The sequence below is a fragment of the Phoca vitulina genome, unplaced genomic scaffold, assembly GCF_004348235.1.
Source record: "Phoca vitulina isolate PV1807 unplaced genomic scaffold, GSC_HSeal_1.0 scaffold78, whole genome shotgun sequence".
Taxonomy (NCBI): domain Eukaryota; kingdom Metazoa; phylum Chordata; class Mammalia; order Carnivora; family Phocidae; genus Phoca; species Phoca vitulina.
The window spans coordinates 2,421,492-2,442,963 of NW_022589781.1; the positions used below are offsets into that span (position 1 = coordinate 2,421,492).

Sequence of the window (21,472 nt, forward strand, 5' to 3'; positions counted from 1 at the left end):
ACAGCCACGCCCGCGGGGCCGTGGAAATCTCAGAACGCTGCCCAGCTGCCAGACCACAGGCCTGAGCCCCGCCCACCCAGAGCACCGGGAAAACAGCCTCCACGGTCAATATTTTTTTTTTTTTAAGATTTTATTTATTTATTTGAGAGAGAGAGAGAATGAGAGAGAGCACATGAGACGGGGGAGGGCCAGAGGGAGAAGAAGACTCCCTGACGAGCAGAGAGCCCGATGCGGGACTCGACCCAGGGACTCCAGGATCATGACCTGAGCCGAAGGCAGTCGCTTAACCAACTGAGCCACCCAGGCGCCCTCTCCACGGTCACTATTGTTGGCCTTTACGTTATAAACAATCTGCCGATGAAGACAGGGGAAACCACGGCTGGAATGACATCCTCCCAGGCGTGAGGTGGGTTCGGTTGATTTTCTTAGGGGGAGGGGTGCGCTGTCCCAGGAAGCCTACCCGCAGAGACCATGTTGGGTGGGAATCGGTGACAGGAACTTTCTCCTCCCTGTGGGTTAGCTATGAAGTCACTTAGTGTTTGAACACTCCTGTCCTTCACAGTGACCCACAAACAAGCAGCTTAATTAACCTGAGCATCCTTAGGTAGTGTCGCTATCAATATGATGCCCTGTTCTGACGTCAGGTACATCTGGGATGCCGTCCTCTTGCTCAGTGACTGGAAGAGAGCCCTGGGGATGCTGATGCTGGGGGTGGCCGGCCTGGGGAGCGTGGCTGAATCACTTTTCCCTGCGTTTACTCACCCTGGGTGAGCGTTGAGAAATCTGTCCAGGACCCCTGGATCCCTGACTTGCTTCACCCTTGTTCTTGTGGGTAGAAGACAGTGGCCAGCAACTTCCCGGTATGGTGGGCACAGAGAGTTACAGGGGACATGGTGGGGCAGGGCCCTGGTAGAAGGTCTGTGGTGCTAGACACTAATCCCTTAATTGTGGGATTGCGGGCAGGTTCCATGGGGTTCCAGAGGAAGGGCCCAGGCCAAAACTAATTCCTGAGCACATTGTAAAAATCACCTCAGCCTCCGTGGCCCTCCCAGCCTAAGTGCTGTCACGTGATCATCCTGAGCATGTCAGCTCTAAGCAGAGCAGGGAGTGCTTAGATTCCACTGTCTGAATACAAAGCTGACCCTGCCAGGTTTTTTGGTTTTGTTTTCTTGGAAGAAAGGCTTCTCAGGAAGTTGTGTCCAGCATCACAGAGCCTTCTTTGTTGGTTTGAGAGCACTGGGAAGTTCAGCTTTGCTGAGTGTTGAAAGCAGAATAGGCCTGCTTGTTTGTTTCTGCACGCTCACAGACTCAGCAGAAAGCCCTGCAATGTGCAGTTCCTGGGTCCGGATGTGTGTGACTGACTCCACCCCACCCGGAATGAAGCCCAGCCTCCGGGCAGCCAGCCCAGGGCGGATTCCACCCTCTGGAAGCTCCCTTGGTCTGGGACGCTGGGCACAGTGCAGGAGGACGGGCTTCCAGCAGGGGTGTATTCGCCAGCCCCCCTGCCCCAGCTCCCAGTCCCTGCAGAGCCACCAGTGAAATCTTCCCTCCTCTGCGCCTGGCAGGGGAGAAGCAGGAACCCTCCTCCTGGCCTGACTCCCTCCTCACGCTCCCTTCTTAAGTGTTGTGTAATCTCTCCTCACATTTCCATTCCCCGTCAGTTTTCCTTCCCTGTGCCTCCCCCACAATTGCCTCAGTTTACATCACAATCCCGATGATTTTTGCAGCTCTGTAGCGCAGACTGTCAATACTTCAGGGGATGCAGGGTGGGGCTTCCCAGCTTTCTGCTCTGGTTGCCGCCCTTGCTGCTTCCCCGGCCCCGCGTCCTGGCAATTTGCTTGGCCGTCAGCCTGGGGGCTTCAGCTGAGTTGCATTCAGGGAGGCTGTGAGAGCCTCTGATGAATTTTCTGCAGACAGGGAGAGATATTCAGCTCCGTGGTGAGCTCTCAAGGAGTTGAAAGGTGTCGTGCCTTCAGCTGTTGTTCTTTAATAATCACCCACATGGAATTACTTTCTTCAATCAGATGCTTTAAGACTGTGCTAAGGAATGTATAATGAACAGACCCAAGAGAAGCCATTCTGTTGGGTTTTCAACATACTGTTTTCAGAATACCGGTGCCTCTGGATGCCGCGGTGGTTTGGGGGGACCACCACCTGAAGATACTAAACACAGTCAGGCCAGATTTTACATAATTTCCCATGAGTGCAGAAAAGGGAAGCATCAGATCGCCCCGGCATAGGGAGAAACTCCGTTTCCTCCGCAGTGTTCCCCTTCAGTGGTTCCTAAAGGGAGTGCGTTTCCCGCGAGGTGCACTTGGATAAATGATGTCTGTGTACTTAAGCAAGAAATATTAGCGGGTTACGCGTGCGTCAGTAACCGGTTTCTCTGGGTCGGGCACTGGAGTGTCCCTGGGGAAGTAGAAACTGTTTCTGTGGCTAGTGTAGAGATGATCGCACTGGTGCTCAGACAGGCTAGGCACTTGCTCGAGGTCACACATCCATTAAACTGGGAGCCAGGACTTGAATCCAGCTGCAAACTTAGTCCTCATTCTGATTCCCCCACCCATCAAAACAGATGCAGAGCTCCGAGCGCGCGTGGGTGGGGTGGATAATCCCTTCTGAGCCCCGTGCGCTTGGGAAGAAGACGACCCGGTCCTGGGCGAGCCCCGCTCCCGGTGCGCCCCCGCTCCCCGTGCACCCGCGGATTCCGCCCTCTGCCGCCCCCTGCCCGTCGGCTGGGGGAGCGCCCCGCGCACCTGTGTCCGAGGTGCATGTAAACCCGCGTGGCCTGTCCAGCCCCCTCCTCAGAGGGTTCAACTGATTTCCGTTAGCAACCATCTGATGCTACACCCTCCAGGGCTGAGAAGAGTTGGGGTGAATGTAGTAACGTGGCCCCTTCTCAGAAGTGATTGGGCAGCATCTGGTCAGCAGTGAGCAGTGACCGAGGACAGGTCACTATTCTTGCCACTCAGGCTGCGGTCGGTGAACCCTCCGGGTCAGGATCACCGGGAGGCTTGCTCCAGAGGCAGAGTCTCAGCTCCCAGCCCAGCCTGCTGGCGAAATCTCCTTTTCAGCAACATTTCCCAGTGATTCCTGTGCAGAGCGCCCTCTCTGTTACCTGTTACACCTGTTTCCTGGTGTATTCCATCTGGGGTTTTTTGGAAGATCAGAATGAGGACTAAGTTTGTAGCTGGACATAAGCCCTAGCCCCCAGTTTAACGGACATGTGACCTCTAGCAAGCGCCTAGCCTCTCTGAGCACCAGTGTGATTACCTCTGCAGCGATGCACAGTGCCAGACAGTTCTCCAACTGGCAAGACCCCTCGTCCTCCATCTACGCCCTGAGGATTTCCTAGTCAGTGTCCCCTCAGTCAGCCCTAATTTACCTAGCCGGACTGCTTAGAAACGTCACACTCTGATGGCGACCTTAGCTGTCTGCCCAGAAACCTGCAAGTCCCGTGCTCACCGTGGGGCAGTGAGCGTTGTCCACAGCCCATGCTTGGTTGAGCCGCAGTCGCCAAATGCCCACCGTGAGGTCGTGGAAGGGACTTTCAGGTCCCATGGAGACCCTTCCTCAGCACCACAGTGATTTGGTAAAGAATGCATTTGATTGTGAAAGGGTAGAGTTTCCCTCTTGGAGTCACGGGGAGGCGAGTTGCCCTCCTGACTGGCTCTGACGCACACCTTCTGAACCAGGGGCTGAGCCTGAGATCTCCAAGAACCCTTTAGCTCTGAGGTTCCATGTGCCTTGACTCACAAAATGGTTTTGGTCTTTTCCAATTAAAATTCTGCTCCGTAGGAGACACACCTATAGTTTCAAAATCTTCTACAAGGACAATTGCTGCATGGCATAGAAAAACAGGTGCATGGGGGTGCCTGGGTGGCTCAGTCGGTTAAGCATCCAGCTCTTGGTTTCCGCTCAGGTCATGATCTCGGGGTTGTGAGATCGAGCCCCATGTTAGACTCTGCACTCATCAGGGAGTCTGCTCAGGATTCTCTCTCTCCCTCTCCCTCTGCCCCTCCTCACTGCTCATGCTCTCTGTCTCTCTAAATAAATAAATAAAATCTTCAAAAAAGAAAAGAAAAACAAGTGCATAACGTTTTCTGTTTCTCACCTTTAATTAGCTTTTCTCCTTTAGGAAAACCAAAGCCCTTTCTCCTGATTCACCAAATTAACACTGACCACCCGCGTCACTGATGAAGTTCCTATGGTCTCGGGAACAGAAGTTGTAGAACAGTTGGGGGACCTGGGCCCCTAGAATGGGGAGGACGTGTCAGGAGCTCCCTGTGTTAGGCCTGGGAGGTGAGTACTCCTAATGAAAATAAATCTTCAGAGTATTAGTGGGGAATATTACTGGGGTGTTTAAGCGTGCTACTTCAGGGATACGGCATGAATAAAAACCAGGCCCCTGCCCTCAAGAATTGTGCAGCTTCTGAGCAGAGCTGTGCTCTCTGGCTCCCTTGGGTAGCTGGGTGAGGGGTGTGTGTGTCAGTGGGGGACCAGCGGGGAGGTCCCTGGGTTGCCCGGGCAAGGGGGCGGCACGGCCATGACCGGAAGGGAGGGGAGTCGATGCTGGTGGTGTCCTGGGGTGAGCCTCGCAGGATTGGCCACCAGCTGCACCGAGGTCACACCGGAAGCTTCTCCCAGTTTGACCTCACCTACCTCGCTAGGTTTGATGACTATGTACGCTGAAAACAGAAATACTCGACACAGGGTTGAGCCAGTTCGAAGGGCTCAGAATTTGGAGGGAGCGCCACAGATGCCCAGAAGGATATTTCCAGCTGCGTCCAGACAAGCAAGAAGAAGAAGGGACAGGCTCACTCTCAGACGCTGGTGGTATAATGCTTACAGGTAAGTGTTCCCTGCCAGGAGGGATGTGCCCGCGTGCCCGGGACCCAGCTCCTGCCCAGACCAGGCCCTTCAGGGACTCAGAGAACGCAGACCAACCCCCAGCACTCTGGGGACCACGGAACAGGAGGGACGGCCCAGAGGCACGACGTGGCAAATTCACTCAGGGGACACCTGCCCACGTGGTATGTCCTGGCTGCTGGTGGCATGGCAGAGAACCAAAGAGATAACACCTGTCCTCGGGAGCGGAATTCTGATTTACAGAAAGATGGCTTTTAGAAGGACGTGGCTCTCGAGACAGCGTGGCCTCCCTGGTGCCCCCTGGCAGGCCTGTGTCCGTGGGATGCCCTGTTCTGCTCATAAACACATGTGTCCTTTGACTCCACCCGGTGTCCTGGCCTCAAGCCTTCACGCAAGGCAGACCCAGCCCTCCACACCCGCCTTTGGATTCAGTTCGGAATTTTCATTGCCACATGAACTCTGGAGAAACTCTCCCAGTCCCCATTTGTAGATGAAGTCAGTGTTTTTCTCAGCGAGTCCTCTGCAGCTGCCCGCAGTGGGCCGCCACCCACCAGGGAACCACCCAGCTCAGACTCAGGTGCCGCCCGGGGCCCAGGACCAGTATTGTCTGTGAAGGATCAAGGGGCCCCCCGGCCGGGCTAAGTGTGGAGACGCGCCCCGAGCTCACCCAAGCTTAGGCCAGCCGGTCTGCTGTCCTGGCCGTTAGCTCAAGAAAGGCACCTGCTCTGCTAACGGCTGGGATGAAAGCTAAGTGAATTTGACTCAAACGGGAGAGTGGCTGACCCTTTTCCCTCTGGTCTCGTTATCGTAATTAACAGCGCTTGGCAGGAGGGGGAGTCACGCCGCCTGTGCCGCTCCCGCCGCCCTCAGAGCCCAGACACCAGCTGGCTCACACACGTGGAATCACACCGCCTTTGGCCTCTGGGACTGGCTTATGTCACTGGGCACCATGTCCTCGAGGTTCGCTAGTCACACCAGCCGTCGGAGTCTCCTCCGTGCTAAGGCTGACTCGTACATTGTGTGTGCGACGCCTTTTGTCAACCTACTTGCCTGTCGGTGGACGCTGGCTTGCTTCCCTCGGTGGTTGTGCACATGATGCCCTTTCTGCGTTCTGTCCCCTTGGGAACGGACCCACAGTGGGATTGTGTCCCGAGGCGGGCGAGTCGGCATGGCAGCTGTGAGGCTGGCATGTCCGGCATTCTGTGCTTGCAATCACCTGGAGCGATTTAGCCATTCCGGATGCCCCGCCGTCCCCAGACCGACTAAACCATCTCTCCAAGGGGACCCAGGTACCTGTACTGTTTTCATGTCCCCTGGCGATTCCGAAGGACGGCCGAGTTCAAGAACCATTCGTCTACACCAGGGAGTCTCCGGTTTGCGTGTGCAGAAAGTTCACATGCTTGTTGAGAGTCCAGAGGCCTGTTGTAAGGCTGTGTCCTGTCCCTGGTCTATGGGAGGCCTGGACTTCCTCGCTCCCAGGCCCCCCGGCGACTCTGACCTGCAGCCCCGGTGAGACCTTCTCTGCTCGTCTGTCCTTCATCGAAGCATGAGCGCGCCAGGGCTGGGGAGTGGATCCACCCAGGTCCCTGAGCCTCTGGGACCCGAGTCCACGCTGGCCCCAGCGGGTCCCCAAGCCCGTCCTGCAGCCTCTCCAGGCTCTGCCAGAGGCTCTCAGACAGAACAGCCGCTCTATCCTCCAAACTGGCGCCATTAGCCTTGAATTGAAGCATAGATGCTCTAACACGTGCTTTGAGTAACATGCTTGTTTAATCCACACGCTAGGAAATGTGAATTTCATGTGGGCTTGTGGGCATTTTCTTAGGTTTAAATGAAGAAAACTGGGCCCAGCTGAGCCACCTCATATGTGAATAAACACAACACACTTGAGAACCTGTCGGGGACCTCGGTTCCCCATCCACATCTGCTGTCACTGCTGTCCACCTGCTCCCAGGGATCCCTGCATCCCCCGCCTTGTGCAGCTCAGTGCAAGCCTGGGACTCGGGCTTGAGTGACCCTCAAGGTGAAAGCGGTCTCCTGCACCATGTCTTTCATAACCATGTAACATCTATACGACTGCGCTACCTTCTCTTTATCAGTTTTTTTGGTGCCACCAGGGAAGATTTTGAGTGTTGGACACTAGCCTCCTTTCCCCAGAAGCCCCATTTTTGTCGTGTGAATTTGCGTAGCACGGGATTTGGGGGAAGGAACACTTATGTCACCTGATGCACTCACAGTTAGCAGGGTAAGCCGTTGTCCATCATCTGCTCAGTAACGATTCAGGATCGCGTGTCCGCTCCCTGCACCACTAGGTGGCCGCTCTCTGCAGCGGAGCTTGGGGAGACGTGAGCGCGTCCTCCGAGCCTTGCTCCACATGCATGCACCCCTCCCGCTCCCTCTGCTTCACCCCACGTGGGGGCCCTTGGTCTTCTCTCTTGGACTCCCCAAAGTCCACGCCCACTCCTACCTGCTCCTGGTGCCGCCCACCGCCCGTGTCTCTCGCGGAGGTCTGACGGGGTCCGGAGCAACTTCACAGCCTGGTTCTCATCGTTAGATTCGACACGCCCTACAACAGGACTTGTTCATATTTACTTCAACCCACGTGGGCTTCTGGCTCCCATTCCAGGACCCTCTGCTTGGGCGGTCGCGCCTCCCGGCACCCGTCTGCTCACTTGTCCTGGAACTTGACCCCCCCGAGGCCCCCTTCAGAGGTAGAAATGTAGTGTTTCACACCTTTCTGTATTTCATATGAAAATCGGCCTGCATTGTATCTTTGTGATACAACCAACATAAGCCCAAATAATTTTCTTTAAAATCTGGCCTTACCCACCTCACTGTTTGTACATGGGCTTGACAGTTCAGCATCTTAGAGTGTGTTGTCTGGGGCTCCCATGTATCACTCGTTACTGCCACGAATTCAGGGCTGAGCCCCCTAGCCCAGGGTATGCATTTGGGGGTCAGCAAGGAGTCGTCTGTAAAAAGGCAAAAGCGAAACTAGGACATTCGACTGTTATTCTGAGCTGGTGTTCCCTCTTGTGTGTCTCTGCAGGGATTTTTCTGTCTGGTTATGTAAGATGAGAACTCGTTCTGATGTTCGAACAACTTGGGGCCAAGTGAGTTCTTCCTGCAAATACTGGCAGCTCAGTATCAGGATATGTTTATCTTACACTCACTTAAAATCCTCATTTGTGAAATCAAAGTTTCTATTCTGTTCTAGAACAAAGGTTGGCAAACTGTGGTATTTGGACTGCAAAGCCTGAAATGTTTACCACCGGGCCCTTTGTAGAATGTGCTGGTTGTTCCTCATGAGTGATGGGTTGGAAGGAGCAGCCGTCGGGAGGTCCATGAACCCTGGAAGCTGGGTCCTGATGCGCGTGTGCATCTTTGGAGGTCAAGGAATCAGAGCTATTGGAGTCTCAAAGTATTTAAGAACTACTGTAGAGTGCGGTCCCTGCACATTGCTTTAGGGCCCCGTTCCCACCGTGAGACAGGAAGGCGGCTGGGGAGACAGAGTGTGGTCTTCCCCAACCACACGTCTCCCACATCCTCAGTGTTCTTCCTGCCCCCTTCAGAGCACCTTTGAGAATCTGTGTGTGTCTCCAGGAGGATCTCCCTCCCGAGAACCACGCCTCCCACCACGTGGCCCAGTGCAGGCCACCAGAGCTGCCCCAGATTCTGGAACTACAGCCCGGGACGCGTGCCGGGAGTTTGGAGCCTGATGCAGGTCGCCGCGGGAACCCGTGATCTCTCGTCCCGTCTCCGTGAAGGTGCCAGGCTGGTTCGCTTAGGAATCGGGATGGCAGGGATGGTGTTGTCCCAGAGCCCGTGCCCTCTTGGGGGGCTGGGGCTGGCCTCTGGGGCTGCCGAGGGGCCATAATGCCACATCTGCCCGTTTCTGCTTTCTTTCTGACTAGTCTTCACTTTATCTACTGAGATCACTCTGAACTTGAATCACACTTCCTGGAACACAGGTGTGTCTTCCGTAAATACAAGGTCATTGGCTCCAAGGCCCACCTGAATCCAAAAGAAATTCACTGAGGAAGAAAGCAGCAGTTTTACTTTTGTGACTCAGTCTGATCATCTGTGCGAGGGACAACCACACGCTACGTGGGTGGAAATAGTACGTAAGAATATCTGGCTTTAATCATCGCAGCGCCTACAGTGAACGTGGGAAGAAGGGGCTAGAAGCTTTACCTCAGGACTGCAGTGCTTAGGAAAGCAGCTTTTTACCACAAATGTTTAAATGACCAGACTTTTCCATTCTGAAATGGAATCACACATCTAATCTAATCTACCCATACACACAATTTTAAAGAAATCAATGTAATGCCCTAACAGGAATATCCAAAAGAAATTAAAGGGGAAGTCATTTATGACGAATTAAATGAGCCCCACACTAGGAGGCAAAATGAGTGATTTGGACTCTCACACATATAAAGAATAAGTTCAGGGTGCCTGGGTGGCTCAGTCGTTAAGCGTCTGCCTTCGGCTCAGGTCATGATCCCAGAGTCCTGGGATCGAGTCCCGCATCGGGCTCCCTGCTCTGTGGGAAGCCTGCTTCTCCCTCTCCTACTCCCCCCGCTAAAATATTAAAAAAAAAAAAAGAATAAGTTTGGATTTAAGAGACGTAGGAAAATATTTAATGGACGTTTCTTAAACTTTTTAAAAATTACATTTGACATTTAGAAATGAGGGCCGAATAAACTGGCTTACACGCATGCACACACATGTGTGCACACACACGCACACTGGCGTGTGCGCACACACACACGTGCACACGTGGTTCCAGGCGCCCCCCCGGGGCCTTGGGCACCATGAAGGGATTTTCTGAAATGGTGAATAACTCCTCGTCAAGCTCCAGACGGAACAAGGTACGATCTTCCCTAGATTTACAAGGTGGTCATGTGCCTGGAAAACTCAGTATATAGTAAAACAGTGCAAGAAATACGTTGTTGGCCCCGAGAAAAGAGTCAGGCTCTGAGGTAGTTTTGAGCACGGTTTTAGCTTCCAGGGCCGCCTGGTGGGACATCCTCCAGCCGCGGGCGCCCAGTGAGCCTCCCCGCTCCCTGGGGGGCTCCCGTCACCTCCTCTCCACGACCAAAACACCCCAAAACCCCCCGCGCGCTCACAGGATGCTCCGGCAGAGGCAGCGTCCCCGTTGGGAGCCCCTGTGCTACATGGGACGTTTTGTGGATAAAATGCAGTTTCCTTCTTACCAGAGACAGTTCCTCCAGCAGATCGAATGCCCTGACGTTTCGCCGGCGGGGTGACTTACTCCACTTTGTATTTCCTTTCTGGCGGCACGCACCCTTCCCCACGCCTGCTGCGCTGATGGAGAAGGTAGCCAAGTCAGGGAGACAGACCGCAGATAAGGAAACCAGAGGCTGCACAAGGTGATGAAGGGCTTGGGAAATACGCAGGGTGGTTTCAAGAGTCAGGGGACGGGGAGTTATTGCGAGTAGCGAGTGTGGGGGAAGGCTCTTGAGGAAGTGTCCACGTGAGATCCAGCCATGTGAGCAGCAAACAGGAAGCAGCATGTGCCAAGGCCCTGAGGTTGGACAGAGTTTGGGGTGGCAGACGGGAGCCCCATGTGGTGGAACTGACACCGGGCCTCTCCGTTTCCTGTTCTTCCTCGGGTCTCTGCTCAAATAAAGTATCATCGGGGAGGGCTTTCCCGGCTACTCTACAAATAGCCTCTGGCCCCCGCCCTGGCGGTCCCAGTGTCCATGTTGCCGGTTTACGTTCCTTCTTCTGTTGGGTGTCACCCCTTCCCTGCTTGCCTGCACTAGAACATAAGCCCCCGAGGACGAGCGTGGCCTGTTTGTTCACCCCTCCTGGGCCCCAAACAGCGCCCAGCACATGGCGGACGTGCAGCACACGCTTGTCCCGATGATGCTGGGGAGGCAGGTGGAGCCAGACCACGGAAGTGAGAAGGAGGGAGCCACCTGGGGAATGCAAGGAGAGACCAGAAGTGAGTGGGGACAGGGGGGTCTCCAGGCCACGGACAGGGTGAGTGGCCCACGAGAGGTGCGGGGCCTCTGCTGCTGCCACCCCTGCCTCGGCCTCGGGTGCAAATGGTGGAGAAATGAGTAGCCCTGATCAACATTCTCGCCGAGTTCTTCCCCATGATTAGTAAATGCACGGTTCAAATGCTTGGGGTCAACTCCGGGTGCACGCCTACTTCTGATCTGCTATAATTTGTGTGTCTCAGCCTCAGGGTTTCCATGGAAACCCCACCACAAATCAGCCCCAAGGCGGAACAAAGCCTCTGCAGAGCCGTGGGCCAGCCCCATGGGAAGCTGTCTCCGTGGCCATGGGTTAAGGCTCTGTGCAGACCCACACCTGCTTCCTGTTACCCCCTTCCTTCGCCCCATTCTCCGTCCTCTGAGCCACGGGGTCCTTCCTTTCCTCTGGAGGTTCCACTCAGAGCAGGCTGAATGCGCCCCCGGCACGGGAGACGGGACGCCTCACCACCCAGCGCAGCGCTGGGGACACAAGCCAGACGCAGGTATGGACGCCCTGTACTGACCGCCCGCTCACGCCATCACACAGGCTGTTCTAGACCCGCCACGTCCGACGCTTCATGGAGAGTGATGAAAAGGGCGAGCGTTTTGTGTGATGAGATGTGCCGTGTGTGATGCGACGTGCTGTGTGTGATCCCATGTGCCATGTGTGATACGACGTGCCGTGTGATCCCGTGTGCTGTGCGTGATCCCATGTGTCGTGTTTGATCCCATGTGCCATGTGTGATATGACGTGCCGTGTGTGATGCGACGTGCCATGCGTGATCCCATGTGCCATGTGTGATCCATGTGCTGTGTGTGATCCCATGTGTTGTGTGTAATACATGTGCCGTGTGTGATGCGACATGCCGTGTGATCCCATGTGCCATATGTGATGCGATGTGCCGTGTGTGATCCATGAGCCATGTGTGATCCCATGTGCCGTGTGAGATACATGTGCCATGTGTGATGCGACGTGCCGTGTGTGACCCCATGTGCCGTGCGTGATCCATGTGCTGTGTGTGATCCCATGTGCTGTGTGTGATCCCATTTGCCATGTGTGATATGACATGCCATGTGTGATCCCATGTGCCGTGTGTGTGGAGCGAGGGCAGAGGGGTAGACGGGCTTGTGCCCTGGCCAGGGCAGCTGGGGAGCAGCTGCAGAGCCGACAGCAGGTGAGGAGGGGTCCCTGGCAGGGGCGGGGGAGGGGGAACACAAATGTGTCTCTACCTGCTGTTTTCTTCAGCTTTCTCTGCAAACCTTGAATAAGTGATTGCATGAACTAATGAATGAGAAACAGACTGTTATAAAGATCAAGTACCTCTGAGGTACTTAGAACAGCGCTTACTACGCAGTGTAAGTCAGAGCGAGAAGCGCTACTTACACTGACACGTCAGCCACGGCCACGGCCATGGGATCTGGCGGGGGCAGGTGCATCATGGGGGAGCCTCCGAGTCCTAGGGGCCCTGGTGCGATGCCTTGAGCTGGGACAGCTGTGTTTTCATCCTCCCTCCTTCCCTGCAGGATCATGGGAGGCCACCTGGGCTTTCTGTTTGGGGTGACGCTTGCAGCTGGCCCTGTGCTTGCAATTCCTTCCTGCGCCTCTGACCGTCAGAGGGCCTTGTATCGCTCCTGCAACCTCACCCAGGTGCCTCCGGTCCCCAGCACCACCCAGACCCTCCTGCTGAGCTTCAACTACATCCGGACTGTCACACCCACAACCTTCCCTTCCTGGAGCGGCTGCAGCTGCTGGAGCTTGGGACTCAGTTTACCCCCTTCACCATTGGCAGAGAACCTTTCAGAAACCTGCCCAACCTGAGGGTCTTGGACCTGGGCAAGAGTCAGGTAGATTTCCTGCATCCCGATGCTTTTCAGGGGCTGCCCCACCTGCTTGAACTTAGACTCTTCCACTGTGGTCTGCCTGATAATATATTAAAAGATGGTTATTTCAGAAACTTAGAGTCTTTGTCTCACCTGGACCCGTCCAAGAATCAGATTCATGGCCTTAACCTTCATCCTTCATTCTGGGAATTGAATTCCCTGAAGTCCACTGATTTTTCCCTCAACCAGATCCCCACTGTGTGTTCACATGAGCTCCAGCCGCTGCAAGGGAAAACGTTCCCCTGTTAAACCTTACTGCCAATCATCCGTACAGCAGGGTCTCCGTGGACTGGGGCGCATGCATGAACCTGCTCACAACCACGGCCTTAGAAACCCTGGACGTTTCTGACAACGGCTGGACAGCAGACGTCATGGGAGCCAGATCTCCCTGGTTCTGGCCCACCACATTATGGGGTCCGGGTTTGGCTTCCCGAACATCAGGGACCCCGACCGGGAGTGCGGCGCTGCGGCTGGATCTGTCCCATGGCTTCATCTTCTCCCTGAACTTCCGACTCTTTGAGGCCCTCAAGGACTTGAAGCTCCTGAACCTGGCCCACAAGAAGATAAACAGGATTGCAAGAGAAGCATTTTATGGCCTCGACAGCCTCCAGGTTCTCAACATGTCATATAACCTCCTGGGGGAGCTTTATAATTCTGATTTCTATGGACTCCCTCAGGTAGCCTATATTGATCTTCAAAACAATCACATTGGGATCATTCAGGACCAGACCTTCAGATTCCTGAAAACATTATGTACCTTGGATCTCCGGGACAATGCTCTTAAAACAATTCCTTTTCTGCCAAGCCTAGACACTGTCTTCTTGGGTAGCAATAAACTGGCAGCCTTGCTGAACATTAGACTTAAAGCCAAGTTCATCCACTTGTCAGAGAACAGGCTAGAAGATCTGGATGATCTCTATTTCCTCCTCCACGTCCCTGACCTCCAGGTCCTCATTCTGAATCAAAACCGCTTTTCCTATTGCGGCCGAGCTCATGGCCCAACAGGGAGCCTCAGCTTAGAAAAGCTTTTCCTTGGAGCAAACATGTTGCAGCTTGCCTGGGAAACCGGCTTCTGCTGGGATGTGTTCAAGGGGCTCTCGCGGCTCCAGATCCTGTATCTGAACAACAACTACTTGGCCTTCCTCCCGCCCGGGGCACTTAGTGACCTGACTGCGCTGAGGGGCCTCGACCTCAACTCCAACAGGCTGATTCAGGCTCTTGCTCCTGGCGACTTGTCTGCTAACCTGGAGGTGCTAGACATGTCCAGAAACCAGCTCCTGTCCCTGGACCCCAACTTGCTGGCGTCCCTCAGAGCCGTGGACATCACGCACAACAAGTTCATCTGTGAGTGTGACCTCCATCCTCTCATTACTTGGCTCGACCAGACCAACGTCACTGTATTTGGGTCTCGTGCAGATATCTACTACACGTACCCCAACGCGCTCGCAGGGACGCCTCTCTCCTCTGTTTCCATGGAGGGCTGCGATGAAGAGGAGGTCTTGAAGGCCCTAAAGTTGTCCCTTTTCATCTCCTGCACGGTCACTCTGACTCTGTTCCTCGTGACCGTCCTCGTGGTCACCAAGCTCCGGGGGCTTTGTTTCATGTGTTACAGGGCTGCCCAGAGACTGCTGCCCACGGTCCACGCCGAGCGCCACGAGTCCGACACGTACAAATACGAGGCCTACCTCTGCTTCAGCGGCAGAGACTTTGAGTGGGTGCAGAGGGCTCTGCTCAGACACCTGGATGCTCAGATTCAACCTTTGAAGGTGCTTTGAAGACAGAGACTTTGTCCCAGGGCGGAAGCACATCGCCGACATCAAGGACACCGTGTGGGGCAGCAGGAAGGTGGTCTGCCTCGTGAGCAGACACTTCCTCCAAGACGGGTGGTGCCTGGAAGCCTTCACTTATGCCCAGAGCAGGTGCGTGTCTGACCTGGACAGCGCCCTCATCCTGGTGATCGTCGGGTCCCTGTCCCAGTACCAGCTGGTGAAGCATCAGTGCATCAGAGGGTTCGTGTGGAAACGGCAGTACGTGAGGTGGCCCGAGGGTCTCCAGGACGTTGGCTGGTTCCTTCGCACACTCAGCACATTCTGAAGAAAGAGAAGGACGCCAACACGGACAGTAGCATCCAGCTGCAAACTGTGGCGACAGTCTCCTAGTCAAGGAGCATTTCCAGCTAATCCCAAGCCACAGATAACTCTTACCATTTCAGGGTCCTGTTTTGGAGAGGTTTTTGGTTTTTTCCTACTAGGAAAACAACATAGCTCTTGATTCCCATAGCCACAGGATGCCTGGTCTCACTGACCCGGAAATGCAAAGGAATCCTGTTCTCTCCAGTTGCACCGACCACAGGCCATGCCCTTGTCGTGGGAAGGGCCTGGGAGAGGGGTCCCAGATGGCTGCGAGCCTCCCTCTGGTGCTTGCTCTCGGTCGGCAAGGGGCGCCCTCTGCTCTGCAGAACAACACTGACGAAGAAACACAGAAAAGAGGGCGTGTTTCCTGCTTCTGCCACAGGGATGGTGCCGCTGCTCGGTGCCAGTCCCGCTCGGTCTGGGGCAAGCCGTGGCCCCACGGAAGCGGGCGAGACTGTACCTGGATCTCGTTGCAGCCGTAGCACTATCCCTGTTTCTTGTGAGCTCTTCTCCTTCGCACACGGCCTGCGTTCCCCTCCATTCTCTCCCACACCCCGCTCGTCAGCTGCACACAGAGAGCCTGGTTCCAGGCCTCATTCTGCTGCTCGGGGGTGGCTGTGTGACTGTGAGTACGTGACACACCCTCTCTGGGCCTGATTTCTCATCTGCGGGCCTGGTGCTATCTACCAAAGACGTCAGGCTTCTCAGATCTGCCCTGCTGTGGCCCTGAGGGCGTGCGCACACGGAGGGGCCTTCTGGAGGCAGTGGGAACTTCTCTGAAGTTGTATCTTTTTTTTATCTTAAATCTCTACATATTTTGCATTCTGTCTTTTTGCGTGTTTTTTAATACAGAAATGTTTTTCTGCAAAAGTACTAAGAAAATTTAAACCAAGGAAGGTGTGCCAGAATATTGCCCATGACTTCATGCACAGTACCTCCAAACCCAGCAGCCCCAGCTCGGCTGTCACATTTGAGGGGTGCCCCTAGGCCTGGGGCCCAGCGCTCCAAAATGTCCTTCCTGTCCCTGTGCCCCTGGCCCTGACTCCTCCAGAACACACATCCCCCCACTCCACCTCTTCCTTCTGGAACGTTCTCCCAGCTCTGCACATCCATCCTTTATGTTCTTCAAAACCCAGCCCATGCAGCCTCCTGGGAGGCCTCCAACCCAGCATCCTCTCTCCCTTTTGTGCAAATTCTCGGCACCTTACCTGTTCTTCTAAAACGCACTTACGACTTCCTGTGAGAGCCGTGAGCCTGTCTGGCCCCTCGCCCCTCTGGACTACAAGCTCCGCGGGCAGACCTTTCTTTGATGTCCCACCCTCACTGGCCGTCACAGACCACATATGGCTTGGAGAAGGAATTCCTTCTCTCCGTCCTCATCCCCATCTGCCTGGTGAATTTCCATTCCTGTAACCCTACAGATCTTTGTCACTGGCCTAGACTATGAGCCCCTGATGGCAGGGACGTTGTCTTATTCATCACTGTAGCCTAAGCCCCATACGGTGCCTGGTCCATAGTACATGCTTAATAAGGGCCTGGTGCATGGATGAGGTGTGCTGCGACGCCCAGCATCCCTGGTGTCAGCGCCTGCTCCTGGGAGGTGCTGGGTGCTGGGTGGGGGGCAGAAGGGCTAGGAGCCCGAGGCTCATTTCAAACCATGCAGCATGGCGTGGGGCTCCTGGGTGGAGGGATGGTCACAACTTTGATGAGCAGCCAGGGGTTGGGCTAGAATGAGGGGATGGAGAGATTGGATGGGGGCTGGAGGGGTGGAGGGATGGTGTGATGGAGGAATGGGGGATGGGGGATGAAAGGGTGGGGGGATGGAGGAATAAGGGATGGGGGATGAAGGGGTGGGCGGATGAAGGGTGGGGGATGGAGGAGTGGGGGATGGGGGATGAAGGGGCAGGTGATGGGGGTATAAGAGGATGGGGGATGGAGGGATGGGGGAGTGGGGGATGGAGGGATGGGGGAGTGGGGGATGGAGGGATGGGGTTTGGAGGGATGGAGGAGTGGGGTATGGGGATGAAAGGGTGGGGGTATGGAGGAATGGGGGATGGGGATGAAGGGGTGGAGGATGGAGGAGTGGGGGATGGGGGATGAAGGGGTGGGGGATGGAAGGATGGAGGAGAGGGGGATGGGGGATGAGAGGGTAGAGGGATGGGGTAGGGTGATGGGGGTGAAGGGGTGGGGGGATGAAGGAGTGGGGGATGGGGGATGAGAGGGTAGAGGGATGGGGTAGGGTGATGGAGGATGAAGGGGTGGGAGGATGAAGGGGTGGGGGATGGGGAAGAAGGGTAGAGGGATGGGGTAGGGAGATGGGGGGATGAAGGGTTGGGGGGATGGAGGAGTGGGGGATGGGGGATGAGAGGGTAGAGGGATGGGGTAGGGTGATGGAGGATGAAGGGGTGGGGGGATGGAGGAGTGGGGGATGGGGATGAAGGGTAGAGGGATGGAGTAGGGAGATGGGGGATGAAGGGGTGGGGGGATGAGGGATGGTGTGATGGAGGAATGGGATGATGGAGGGATGCGGTGATGGAGGGATGGGGGATAGGAGGATGGGGAATGGAGGGATGGGGGATGAAGGGGTGGAGGGATGAGGACGGGGGATGGGGGGACGAAGGGATAAAGAAGGAAGACAGAAGTACTTCTCGTGAGTGTTATACTAGGACAACACCCCCCACACCAAGGCACTGCTGTAGGAACAGCTGTAACCAGGAATCAGGAAGACGGTAAAAGGCCACTGACTCAGGGCAAACCTTCCTGCCACATGGGGCAGCCATGCTTCTCCCCACGCTGCAGGAACCTGGTCTTGCATCAGGACCGTCAGGAAGGGTGCTCCCTTGTCCTGGCAGGGTGGGGGGCTCGGGGGGGGCGGCGTTACCCCAGGTACCCCCTTGCTTTGGGTGACTGTCCCCATGACTGTTTTCCAAGCCAAAGCCAGACCTGTGAAGGACAAGGGTGAGCGTCTCTGTGGGAACAGTATGTTGGGACATAAGGAGGGAGTTCATCCCACAACCCTTTCTTTTTTTTTTTTTTAAAGATTTTTATTTATTTAACAGAGATAGAGAGAGAGCACAAGTAGGCAGAGCGGCAGACAGAGGGAGAGGGAGAAGCAGGCTCTCCGCCGAGCAGGGAGCCTGATGCGGGACTCGATCCCAGGACCCTGGGACCATGACCTGAGCCGAAGGCAGCCGCTTAACCGACTGAGCCACCCAGGCGCCCCTCCCACAACCCTTTCTAATTCTCTTACTCAAAAATCCAAAGCACCTTTTGACGTTTCTGTCATAGTTTATGGGGGGGCCTGTTCACAGCAGATGTCCTGGCCACTGTTGAACTCAACAGGCCACTCTAATTTATTCCTGAATTTCTCTTTTCTGGCAAAGACCCCAAACATTCCTCAGTTCTTTTCATTTGCCTTCCCTCCCATCAGCCGACCCAACAGCTGGAATTCTGTTTCAGGCCATTTTTCCAAGTGTCGCTTCCCAAGACCTGGCAGGAGGAAAGCCTGGCCGGGTCACGTTGGGACGGTGACGTGGGCGCCAGGTGGTCAGTGGAGAAGCTCCTTGCATCCCGCGTCACAGCATCACCGTCCGTAGAGAGGTCCCTTGGGGTCACTCTCAAGCGGGAAGAACTATAGTCTAAGAATGGGGAGAGCTTGCTGTATGTGAGACAGACTATTCTGGAAAAATCTAGACTCTTCTTTGGGGCTGCTAGAAACGTCTAAGGGAATCTGACTCATGGCTCCAAATACACTTGACTTTGAAAGTTTCCTCTCAATCATGTGAATCTGCAGTGAAGAACGTAGTCTCTACACGACGTGAAGTAGACGTGGCTGAACGTTTGTGATCATGAAGTAAGTCTGTTGGGAGAACGGAAGAATAGGGAGTACACATGCTCGTCTACCACAATAAAAAATCGATACAAAATATCTGGAACGTTAAATCAAGAGCCAGCATTCTGTGTGTGTATTTAGAGATAGGGAAATGCCAGAAAAAAGAACTGGACAAGTGAGTGGTGATTGTCTGTGGGATTCCTGCTGCTTCCACGGGGATACGGAGCGAAGCTGGAGATGTGAGTGCTACGGGCAGGGCTTGCAAGGAATTTGCAGGCCCCGCTCAGGCACCGTGGTCCAGGCCACCAGGACAAGGCGGCTTTATTCCTGACTTTGGGCTGGAAATCGTGTTTCTTTTCCGAGGGCAGGCACCTCACCTCCCCAGGAAGGTCACCTCCCTGAGACACGATAAAACTCAGTGACATCATGTCTCATCCGGGCCCTGCAGGAAGCGGGTGTTTCGTCGGAGTTTTCCCGCTGCCCTGACCTGGACTTGCCACTCGAGCAGCCCTGAGGGCCTAACGCTTGAGGCTGCGTTCCTGGTTTTTCCGATGACCTTGGCCGTCCTTGCTCCCAGCTCTCTCCCCGCTGCTGCTGTGTTATGCGGCCAGCATCGTCCAGGCCTGCAGGTCGTGCCAAGCCTGGAGAGGTTTGCAAAAATAAGTCACCAGGGTTCTATGTGCCGGGCTGTTGAAAACAAGAGGTCCTTTTTGGAGAGGGCCTGGAGGAAGACCTTCGGGCACAGGAGTCAAACAAAGGGAGGGAGGTGGGTGTGGGGCCACTGGCCCCAGAGGAGCGTCGTCCGAGGACGCGGCCGCAGAGAGCACTCTGCACGTGGCCCCCTAGTCAGCTGAGTGTGGTTGAACTGCTTGGAGTGCCAGGTTTGGGGTTTTTGTTGTTGATCGCCTCCCACCTCCAAATTAAAAGAAGCAAGGAGCGTGGTTCTTTACAAAATAACTGCGTCGAGGCCGGGCGGAGCCCGGGGAGCACATGGGCCACCAGCTTTCCGTGGCTCCATGAGGCTGGACACCCGCCCCTGGGCTCTGGGGCAAAACCAGCCCATTTTCTGAGACGGAAACCCATGGGTTGTTCTCTTTCTAACACAAACATGGATCCCACGTGGACACGTCAATGCGTTTGCACAAACGTCTGCACCAGTGTGATCTCCTCCTCGGTCAGGACGGGGAGTATTTCCGTTGCCTCGAGAGTGGCCTCCTGCCCCTTCCCTGCGGAACCCGCCACTGCCCCACCGCAGGCGGCCAGGGTCGGGGTTCCCACCAACACGGGGGAGCTGAGCCTTCTAGAACTTCGTGTAAATAGGCATTCAGTTAACCCCCTGCATCTGGCTGGACACTGAGCAGTCTGCTCCTCTTCACGCATTTTATGGATTCACGAGCAGGTGTTTGTGGCTCCTCCCGCTGAGGCTCATCCTCACCCACAGAACGAACGGGGGTGCTGTGCGCAGAGCTGGTGCGGCCGTTCCCTCACAGCCTCCTGTGCACCTGCTCCCGTCTCTCTGGGGTAAATAATGGGGGTGAAGGGGTCGCAGAAGAGTGTCCGCCCGGCACTTTCCAGAATGGCTGTGACGGCTTTCATGGCTGCCAGGACGTGAGGCTCTGCGGGCCCTGCAGCCCCCAGCCCGTGGCGGGCACCCTCCCACCTGCATTTTCCTGCTGACACTTGTGGGAGCACCAGGGCAGTCAGGAGCCGGGTGGCCGAGGGTGAAGGCCCAAAAGGCTGCTGGGGGCCACTCTGCGAGGCACCTGGGTCGCATCTGCCGCCCGCCCGCATCCGCCGCGTCTGGGCTCCTTGCGGTGGCCCCAAGAGCGGGCGGCGGGCGGGCACACTCCCAGGCATGGCCCCAAACACCTTCCACACATTCACAGGAGGAAACGCAGACCCATGAGGGATGAGCAACCTGCTCAGCTAGTAAGTCGTCCACCCCGGGGTTCTTCGGACTCTGCTTCTCCGTAGCCACTGAAAGTCCCCGTTTTCCCCCCAGTGCGGCAGCTCTCTGTGCGGGGACCTTGTTCTTGCCCCCGCCACGGAGCTGTCACCCCGTGCGGGGACAGACCCTTCCTGTCCTTTGCCAACTGGGGACACATCCTGAACCAACACGCTCCGGACAAGCCTGTGCCCCTCCCCCGACGCCCCGGAGGCCGAGCCTGTGTGGCCACAAGGGGCCCTTCACTTCACGATGGCTCAGGGGAAACTCGCACAGAAGGGAACGGACGAGGGTCAGTCGTGGAGTGTTGTAGGTTCAGTTCTGTCCCCTCGGTAGCTCGTGTGCTTCAGACCCAAACCCAGTAGCTCAGGCGTCACCGGATGTGGAGACCCGCTTATTGCAGATGGAATTATGGTCCTGCCCCCCTTGTCCACGGGGCACACATCCCACGAGCCCCAGTGGACGCCTGAGCTGCAGACAGGACTGAACCCCGTCCGACTAAGCGTTTCCTGCACAGAGATGCCTGTGGTCAAGTTTCACCGAGAAGTTAGGCTGGTAAGCGATTAACAGCAGTGACTGATGGTCTGAGCAACAGCTAGGCACGGAAGTGTCACAGCGTTAGGGACGCTGGGTCCTTCTGACGAGCTGCTTCCCGACCACGGTTGACCTCACAACTGAGACGCGGGAAAGGGACCTGGCGGGACTTTTGTAGTTTGAAGGGATGGCCGTGGAGCGGGGCGGGCGCAGGGCCTGGGCTCTGTCTCCACGAGGGGGACTCTGGACGCAGACGCTCCGCGGGGAGAACTGTGTG

General features: G+C 55.7%; 1 protein-coding gene across 1 annotated transcript; it reads left to right on the plus strand.

The window, feature by feature from the left end:
• The first annotated feature begins 267 nt into the window (after positions 1-267).
• On the plus strand, positions 268-15,689 carry TLR5 (toll like receptor 5). The gene is given in 12 exon segments (XM_032393967.1): positions 268-406; positions 4,139-4,302; positions 4,714-8,986; positions 10,086-10,259; positions 11,078-11,374; positions 12,396-12,592; positions 12,595-12,990; positions 12,993-13,127; positions 13,130-13,205; positions 13,207-14,499; positions 14,501-14,835; positions 14,838-15,689. Coding segments are annotated over 8 exon segments (2,577 nt in total). The 5' UTR covers positions 268-406; positions 4,139-4,302; positions 4,714-8,986; positions 10,086-10,259; positions 11,078-11,303; the 3' UTR covers positions 14,912-15,689.
• The last annotated feature ends 5,783 nt before the right edge of the window (positions 15,690-21,472 follow it).